The sequence below is a fragment of the Berghia stephanieae genome, chromosome 14, assembly GCF_034508935.2.
Source record: "Berghia stephanieae isolate SIO BIC M18660-M18661 chromosome 14, UCSD_Bste_1.3, whole genome shotgun sequence".
NCBI lineage: Eukaryota > Metazoa > Mollusca > Gastropoda > Nudibranchia > Aeolidiidae > Berghia > Berghia stephanieae.
Genome location: NC_088373.1, coordinates 20177166 through 20187165, shown reverse-complemented (window position 1 = coordinate 20187165; position 10000 = coordinate 20177166). Strand labels below are relative to the sequence as shown.

General features: G+C 38.4%; 1 protein-coding gene across 6 annotated transcripts in view; it reads right to left on the bottom strand.

The window, feature by feature from the left end:
* LOC144959870 (monocarboxylate transporter 9-like) overlaps nt 1-10000 on the bottom strand; it is a 117145-nt gene that overhangs the window by 21755 nt on the left and 85390 nt on the right. For all 6 annotated transcript variants that reach the window (XM_078892680.1, XM_078892676.1, XM_078892678.1 and 3 more), the window contains exons 3-4: nt 8226-8859; nt 168-384 (exon numbers count right to left, since the gene is read on the bottom strand). In XM_078892680.1, the coding sequence (XP_078748806.1) occupies nt 168-384; nt 8226-8810 (802 nt within the window). In that variant the 5' untranslated portion in view covers nt 8811-8859. The remainder of the gene's footprint in view (nt 1-167; nt 385-8225; nt 8860-10000) is intronic.

The following is a 10000-nucleotide window of genomic DNA, read 5'->3' as shown; positions in this document are numbered from 1 at the left end:
TAATAATAATAATAATAATAATAAATAATAATAATAATAATAGACTCTTATAGAGCGCACGGTATCCTCAACAATGAGGCTCTTGGCTCTTGGAATAGACCCTAGAGAAATATTTCCCCTATGGGATGAAAAAAGGGAATTTTATTTTTAATTTTTTTTTCACAAACCTGCAAAGAGGTATATCCCACAGGTCAGGGATCCTACCAAAGACACCTTGGTCTTGCTGGCCTTGAACTCGTCCACGAATTCCTCCAGGAAGACGCCGAACGTGTAGCAGAGTCCATCCACGATGAGATTGTTGAGGACAGAGGCAGCCACGATCACCCAGCCCCACCCACCGTCAGGGGGCTCGGGGATGAATTCCTCCAACTCTTCTGGAGACATCTGTGGGGATGGAATGGAGGATTGGAGGATTGGAGAGGAAATGTTATGAAATAAATGATGATGTCACGTCCGCCCAGCAACCAGAAACTTGGTTCTGAACAAAGAAAATCGGTAATTGTTATTCTTCATGCTGGTAGAAATTTTTCACATGTCATGTGATCAGAATGTATAAAAGTCAAAACATGATCAGATTTATAACGTTTTTCTTATGCTCGACAGAGAAGTACATCTAGTGATCTTCGGATCGGAAGGTGATGGGTTCGAGCATCGCTCGGCGCATAGTTGAGCCCTTGGAAAAGGCTCTTTACTCACTTTATCTCACACATCACTCCATGTAAAATGAGTACCTGGCGTTAACAGTGTTATCTCTGTCCGAAAGAAAAAATATAATATCGCCTAACAGGCGTCATGTCCTTTCCTACATGTTAAATGCTGCTGTTGGACAGGGACCTCTTGTAAAGCGCTCTGAGGACGTATAGTGGATATTGCGCTATATAAATGCACTAAAAAAATAAAGACATGGACGAAATAGGATTCAATAGTCAATACAAGGGAAAAATATAATCTCCCAAAACTATAAATATACATTCAACTGTTTCCCTCCCAGCCAAGTCTCCAGGCAGGGTCAGGACAAAACCAAGTAATAATCTGCTCATTCCCAGACAGAAAGCATGTTGGAAAATAGATATAGGGGGATAGAAGACACAGTAAGTACCTCCCTGCCCACTGTGGGAGGTTGGGAACTCCACCCAGGGAAAACAGATATAGGCGATAGAAGACACAGTAAGTGCCTCCCTGCCCACTGTGGGAGGTTGGGAACTCCACCCAGGAAAACAGATATAGGGGGATAGAAGACACAGTAAGTGCCTACCGGCCCACTGTGAGAGGTCGGGAAACCTACCCTGTGTTAAGCGCCCAGAGCCCTCCAGATGAAGGGATGTTTGGCGCACTATAAATCTTATTATTATTATTATTATTATTATTATTATTATTATTATTATTATTATTATTATTATATACTCAGGAGGAGGAGAACACCAAAGGGGAGTTGGAATTATACTAGATAATAAAACGGCGCGAGCAGTCAAAGGATTCTGGCCCATATCAGACAGAGTAATGGCAATCAAACTACAAGCAAAACCTTTTGATTTTGATATTTTACAAATATACGCCCCAACCACCAGTCACGATGATGAAGAAGTGGAAAATTTCTATCAACAAATAGATAAAGCAATGCATCAGTTTAAGTCTTCAGACATAAAACTCATCATGGGCGATTTTAATGCGAAGGTGGGCCGAGAAAGAATAGAAGATATTGTGGGCCCACATGGTCTGGGAGACAAAAATGACAGAGGTGATCGTCTTATTCAATGGTGCCGTCAACATGATCTGACAATCACAAATACTTGGTCAACAAACCACAATAGAAGGAAGTGGACATGGAAAAGTCCTGGAGATGGAGTGAGAAACCAAATAGATTACATACTCATCAGCAAACGTTTCCGAAACTCGGTTTTGTATGCCAAATCTATGCCGGGGGCTGACTGTAACAGCGATCATATACCTGTGCTATGCCCCATACGAGTTAAATTGAAAATCTGCAAAAGAGCAAAGGCTAAACCTAAATACCAACTAGACATTCTCCGGGAGGAACAGAAGATACAAGAAAAATTTGAACTATCAGTAAGAAACAAGTTTGAAGTGCTTGGAGAACTAACAGATATAGAAGAGAAATATGAGCAGTTTAAAGACAGTGTTGCTGCATCATTAGAAGAAAATGTTCCAACCACACTTAAGTTGCAGAAGAAGAAATGGATTACTCCAGAGATATTAGAACTAATGAATGAGAGAAGAAAGGCCAAAAATCAGGAAGAAAAATACAAGACTCTGAACAGGCAGATAAAAAGAAAATGCAACGAAGCTAAAGAAGACTGGATAAATGAACAATGTCACTATATAATGTCCTGCAAAGAAAAAAATGGCAAATTCTTCCATCAGAAAATCAAAGAAGTGACAAACAAAACTAAATCAGGTGCTAAAAGTGGATGCATCAAAGACAAGCGTGGAAACACCATCATGGACAAAGACTGCATTCTAAACAGATGGTCAGAATATATTGAAGAACTTTTTTTTGATAATCGAGGAGAAATGCCTATGATAAAAGAACTGGAAGGGCCTTCTATAATGAAAGATGAAGTTAGGAACGTCATGAAAAGCATGAAAAATGGAAAAGCTGCAGGACCTGATGCCATAACAATTGAAGCCTTGACTGGCCTGGGTGAATGGGGGATTGAATTCATCACAAACCTTCTAAATCAAGTGTATGACACAGGAAAAATGCCAACTGATATGAAACGATCCATTTTTATAGCACTACCAAAAAAGCCAGGGGCAGTTGATTGTGAACAACACAGAACTATTAGCCTAATGAGCCACCTCACAAAAATTCTTTTGAAGATAATTTTACTAAGAATAAGAAATAAAATACGACCTGAAATTGGGGAGATGCAATTTGGTTTTGTTGAGGACAAGGGTACCAGAAATGGAATATTCACATTATCAATGCTGATGGAAAGATGTATTGAAGTAAATAAAGATCTGTATATGTGTTTCATCGACTATTCAAAAGCCTTTGATAAAGTACAACACGAAAAACTATTCAAAATTCTATCATCCTTGGACATTGATGGTAAAGATTTAAGAATATTACGGAATTTGTACTGGGAACAAGAAGCAGCAATGCGTGTTGACAACGAACTAAGCAGTTTTACACCTATTAGAAGAGGAGTTAGGCAGGGGTGTGTTTTGTCTCCAGATTTATTCAACCTCTATAGTGAAATGATATTAAGAGATATCGAACATAAGAAGGGGGTGTGTATTGGAGGAAAGAATGTAACAAATCTGAGGTATGCAGATGATACGGTTCTACTGGCAGAATCTGAACATGAACTACAAGAATTACTGGATGTTGTAGTCAGGAGTAGTGAAAATATGGGACTGGAACTGAATATATCTAAAACAGAATGTATGACGGTATCTAAAAATAATAACCCACCAGCCTGTGTAATAACAAGCAGAGGACAAACAATACAACAAGTTGAATGTTTCAAATATTTAGGCTTCAATGTAACATCCAATGGAAAATCAGATTGTGAAATAAAGAAAAGAATAGGTATGGCGAAGAATGCATTCAACCAGCTGCATACAATTATGAAAAACAGGAATATTAGCATGAAAACAAAAATCAAAGTCCTGGATTGCTATGTACTGTCTGTGCTGCTATATGGTTGTGAGAGCTGGACCATAAACAAGACCATGGTTAAAAGACTGGAGGCAGTGGAAATGTGGTTTTACAGAAGAATGATGAGGGTGTCATGGATGGAAAGGAAAAGAAATGAAGAAATTTTAGAAATGGCAAACAGAAAAAGATCACTGATAACAAAAATCATCAAACGCCAAATGGAATTTTTAGGACACATTATCCGCCACCCTGGTTTGGAAATACTCGCCTTGACTGGAAAGATGAATGGAAAAAGAATAAGAGGAAGACAAAGAATAACGTATTTGAAAGGGATAAGAACTTGGACAGATGAAGCTGAGAAAGGTGGCGCTGCTTTAATAGAATTGGCAAGAGATAGATCAGCTTGGCGGAAGATGACCTCCGACGTCTGCTTCAGATATGGAACTACATGAGATGAGATTGTTATTATTTTTATTATTATTATTATTATTATTATTATTATTGTTATTATTATTATTATTATTATTATTATTATTATTATTATTATTATTATTATTATTATTATTATTATTATTATTATTATTATTATTATTATTATTATTATTATTATATTAAATCAAAATGTGGCATGACTATAATTTTAGATTATTAAGATTACGTGACGTAAAAGAGCGGGTACTGATAATCTTCATTGACGACCGGCATTTCCACAGATATCAAGAAATAAGATAACATACCTCTGAAACCAGATGATACATTTTTCTTCGTCTTCTTCTTTTCTATTGAGCCTTTATATAGCGCAACTTCAAGACAAAGCTTAAACTATTTAGATCTCTGGTACTGTCTGCACTCCTCTATGGTTGCGATGCCTGGACCATGAATGCTGACACGGAAAGGAGAGTTCGCGCATTCAAAGGCTACCGAAAACTTAATTAAAAATATCATATTTGGAACATAGGATCAATGCAGGTGTTCTGGACGAAGTAAAAGAACTGGCAGGAAGGCAAAAACCAGTACTTGCAATGGTAAAGAGAAGGAAATTGTCTTGGTTCGGTCACCTCGTAAGACACGAAAGCTTATGCAAGACAATATTGCAGGGCACAGTAGAAGGCTGCCGAAGAAGAGGAAGACAGAGGAAAGTGTGGCAGGATAACATTAAAGATTGGACAGGATTGGCGTGGAACAATCTAATAAGGAAGGCCCAAGACCGTGATTAGTGGCGTTGAATCGTGAAGTCTGCATCCCGAGAGTCCCCCCGACGGCCAACCGGTCATGGGATAGAGTGAGTGAGATTGATAGCGCAATATCAACTGAACGTGCTCAAAGGGGCCCCTGGCCAACAGCAACGTTTAACATTTAGGATGGGACATGACGCCTCTTAGGCGATATTACACTTTTTTTTCGAACAGAGACAACGCTGTTAACGGCCAGGTACTCATTTTACAACTGATACGGCATGTGAGTAAAGAGCCCTTTTCCAAGGACTCACTATGCGCCGAGCGAGGCTCGAACCTAGGACCTTCCGATCTGAAAGCGAGTGTCATACCACTAGACCACATAGCCGCACATTTTTCTACTTCTCAATCAATTCTGATTTCGTTATCTTTGAATAAAAGACATTCAAAAACATTCAAATATGTTTTTTTATTTTTTTTTTTTATTTCCTTTATTCATCCCCATGGAGAAATTTGTCTTTGGGGTCTATTCCAATCGAAGACTGGAATAACACAGGCGTCAGCCGAAGTGCAGCGCCGCAAAGTGAGCTAGGGCGGGTGACTTGCGCAAGGCCAAAACGCGGCGGTTGATCGAACTCGGTAACTTTTGGGTACGAAGCAAAGACCGTACCGCTGAGCCACGCTGTCCCACTATAATAAATAAATAATTCTCATTTTTAAAGAATCTAATTATAGATAGTATGCGCTTGGCTAAGAAGCTCATAATATTGCCATCCGGAAGTATAGCGGACCAACACACAAAACTGTGTGTATCCATGAACGTTTATAGGCAGGTCAATACAGTTTAGTGAGAACTACTCATAAACGTGGATGGCAAAAAAAAAAAAAAAAAAAAAAAACAATAACAAAGACCTGAGTGACGTCAACTTCGAACTATCTATAATGAAATTCAACGTTTGAAAACCTGACGTTACAAATCATTATTGTAAACTTGACATCACTACGCGTTACTAAATATGGAACATATCAGAAATTTATGGATTCAGATGAGGCCGAATTAATCCCTGAAGAACTAAGAAATACTGCAGTGCCCTCCGTACTAAAGTCACAACAAGATCTTGACAGTCTCAAAACTCTGGCCCAGGACCGAGACCAATGGAAACAATAGGATTCAATGGTCGTAACGTCACTTCCTTCCTAATGACGCATGGTAACTTAGTAACACTGGCTCTAAACTATCGGAACAATGGCTACGCCCATACGAAATATTTCTCCGGCGAGCATAGAAGCGTATCCAGAGGAAAAAAACCCATAAATTTGATCATGTTTTGACTTTTACACATTCTGATCACAAGACATATGAAAAGTTTTAGCCAGCTTGAAGAATAAAAAGTAATGATTTTCTTTGTTTAGAACCAAGATGGCCGCCGTTGCCGGGCTGCGTGACATCAGACTATTGAATCCAATTAACAACATGGATGGAGAGAGCAGCTATAGATAGTATGCAGATGACGTCACTCAGGCTTTTGTTATTGTTTTTGCCATCCGCGTTTGTGAGTTGTTCTCACTAAACTGTATTAACCAGACTATAAAAGTTCATGGTTACACAGAGTTTGTGTGTTGGTCCGTTATACTTCCGGATGGCAAAGTTGTGAACTCCTTGGCCAAGCGCATTCTATCTATAGATAGTATTATGCGCTTGGCTAAGAAGCTCATAACATTGCCATCCGGAAGTATAACGGACCAACACACAAAACTGTGTGTATCCATGAACGTTTATAGTCGGGTTAATACAGTTCAGTGAGCATTACTCATGAACGCGGATGGCAAAAAACAATAACAACGACCTGAGTGACGTCATCTTCGAACTATCTATACTTATCGACCATGACTGAATCACACAATTCTCAGCAAGCGTCATTCGGACTGAGAAGCTTACTACTACTACTAAATATGAGGAAGAGTAGAACAAAATATGATACCTCGTGTTATTTGTGCGGTTATGTGGTCTTGTGATATGACACTCGCTTGAGGATCGGAAAGTCCTGGGTTCGAGCCTCGATTGGCGCATAGTTGTGTCCTTGGAAAAAAGGCTCTTTACTCAAATTCTCTCACCGTACTCAGGTGTAAAATGTGTACCTGACCGTTAACAGCGTTGTCAATGTCGGAAAAAAATGTAATATCGCCTAACAGGCGTCATGTCCCGTCCAAAATGTTAAATGTTGCTGTTGGCCAGGGAGACCTTGTAAACCGCTTTGAGCACGTTTAGTGGATATTGCGCTATATAAAAGCTCAATTAATAAATCTTTTTTTTTTAATATCGCAAATTCCTCCGAAGCTACGAAATGTAGGGCTGGGATTTTTTTTTCTTTTTCTTTTTTTTTTTCTTCATGCGGTCTTACCTATAGATAGTTCGAAGATGACGTCACTCAGGTCTTTGTTATTGTTTTTTGCCATCCGCGTTTATGAGTAATGCTCACTGAACTGATGTAACCCGACTATAAACGTTCATGGATACACACCGTTTTGTGTGGTGGTCCGTTATACTTCCGGATGGCAATGTTATGAGCTTCTTAGCCAAGCGCATACTATCTATAAACGTTCATGGATACACACCGTTTTGTGTGTTGGTCCGTTATACTTCCGGATGGCAATGTTGTGAGCTTCTTAGCCAAGCGCATACTATCTATATTTTAAGTGACATTACGAATGTAGAATATCGATAGTGATAGACCAAACAGTTTTTTTTTCTCACAATGACGAATTCTTTTGATCTTTTCATCGTTTGCAATAAAATATTATGACTCAATCTTTAACATGTTTTACAGTAATGGTGTGTTGATTCTCTCTCCCGTGGGTAAAATAAAATATTCACAACAAAGTTGCTTTTGGTGACGTAGCTTAGGAAATAGTTTTAGGTTGTTTGAAATAGTGTAACTTGTAACTAACAATATATATCATTTAGATGGTACTTAAGAGTGATGAAAATAGGCTCATTGATGATGATGAAGATGATGATGATGATGGTGGTGATAATAATAAAGGATGATGAAGATAACGATGATAATGATAAAAGGGATGATGATGATGATGATGATAATGATGGTGATGATAATAAAGGATGATGATGATGATGATGGTGATGATAATAAAGGATGATGAAGATAACGGTGATGATGATAACAAAGTATGATGATGATGATAATGATGATGATGATGATGACGACGATGATAATGATGATGATGATGATGATGATAACGATGATAATGATGATGATGATGGTGATGATGATGATGATAATGATGATAATTATGATGACGATGATTATGACATCAAAGACAGCAACAAGAAGAAGAAGAACAACAAAAACAACTAAACAGAAATAAAACAACACAGGTAAAACTAGTCCTAGTAAATTACTCACAGGCGTGTTGTTATCCGAGTCTTGTTTGGTCACTTTTCTCTTTCGTACACCATCCCCACCCCCACCACCCCCACCACTCTTTCCACTGGCTTTTATCCCGTTAGAATGTGTATAATCCTTTGATGAACCAGTGGATACGTCACCATTCCTCTTCTTCTTATAACGATGCTGTGGATGACCACTACTACCACCACCACCATCTTTAGACTTATCGCCACCATCATCATCACGTTTACCATTATCATCGTCTTTCTTCACACTTTCCTTTTCATCTTTATTTTTATTATGATCGTCAATATCTTTATTTTCAGTATCTTTAGCATCATCGTCGCCATCAAGGCTGTTGTGATTGTGTTTATCGTCTCCTCTGTCGTTAGTTTGTTGTTGTGGTGTGTTTGGGTCAGTTGTTGTTGATGATGGTGATGTTTTTGCTGTAGTTGATGGGTTGTCTTCATTAATACCACTACCACCACCACCTCCTACTCCTACTACTTCTTTTTCTTCTTCTTTTTCATCCTCCTCGTCGCGGCAGCCATTTTGATCGTAGTCCTTGAGACAGGGTTGTTGTTCCTCCTGCGTTGCCATGGTGACGAGGTAGGTGTTAATGGCGGTCACAAACACGTGACGTCCTCAGCTAATTAGGAAGAGAGGAAAAGGATAGAAAAATAAATTAATAAAGTAACGAATTAGTGAATTATTTCTGATCTATGTATCGATTTTTAAAAAAAAAACATATTATGTGACCCATCGTCTCAAAACGGTATTATGTCGGAACGAACCGGATGCTTAAAGGCCGAATTTAATGTTAAAACTGGTCAAAAATATAAATTGTTGGCATTCGCACCCTAAAATATGATATCCATTCTCCTCTATAAAACTTACAAACTCAACACAAGTCTGATATTTCTGGCTATAAATTCAATTTTCAACATCTTAACCAATCCGACTCAATACCGTTTTGAGGCGAAGAGTCACATATAGGATAATAATGGTAGAGAACCCATAATAATATATGAGGGGAAATACAAGCTATAGATAGTATGCGCTTGGCTAAGAAGCTCACAACATTGCCATCCAGGAGTATAAAGGACCAACACACAGAACTAAGTGTAACCATGAACTTTTATAGATGGTATGAAGTTGACATCATTCAAGTCGTTGTTATTGGGTTTTTTTTTGCCATCCGCGTTTATGAGTAATTCTCATTAAACTCTATTAACCAGACTATAGATAGAATGCGCTTGGCCAAGGAGTTCACAACATTGCCATCCGGAAGTATAACGGACCAACACACAAACTCTGTGTAACCATGAACTTTTATAGTTGGTTAATACAGTTTAGTGAGAACAACTCACAAACGCGGATGGCAAAAACAATAACAAAGGCCTGAGTGACGTCATCTGCATACTATCTATAGAACCAACACAGAAAACTATGTGCAAACTTAAACGATAAAAATAATATGATGGAAAAAAATCGTGTAATGAATTGTCACCCAGCTGGTGGTATTGAAACGAAATTAACGATCAGAGAGAGGTCGATTTCATTCACATTACTGTTTATAAACAACCAACTATATTTGTCCGAACACTTGTGAAGGTGTGACACAAATTCCGTGTTTTGATTGGTCAAAAGTTTACTGGTTAATGGGAGTGATTTATATTCATGGTTTCGTTCAACCAAGTCATCGATCACATGATTTGTTGCTGTACAACGATTGGACATTTCTCAATATATCTAAACACGCTGCTTTGTCCATGAACGCTGTAAACATA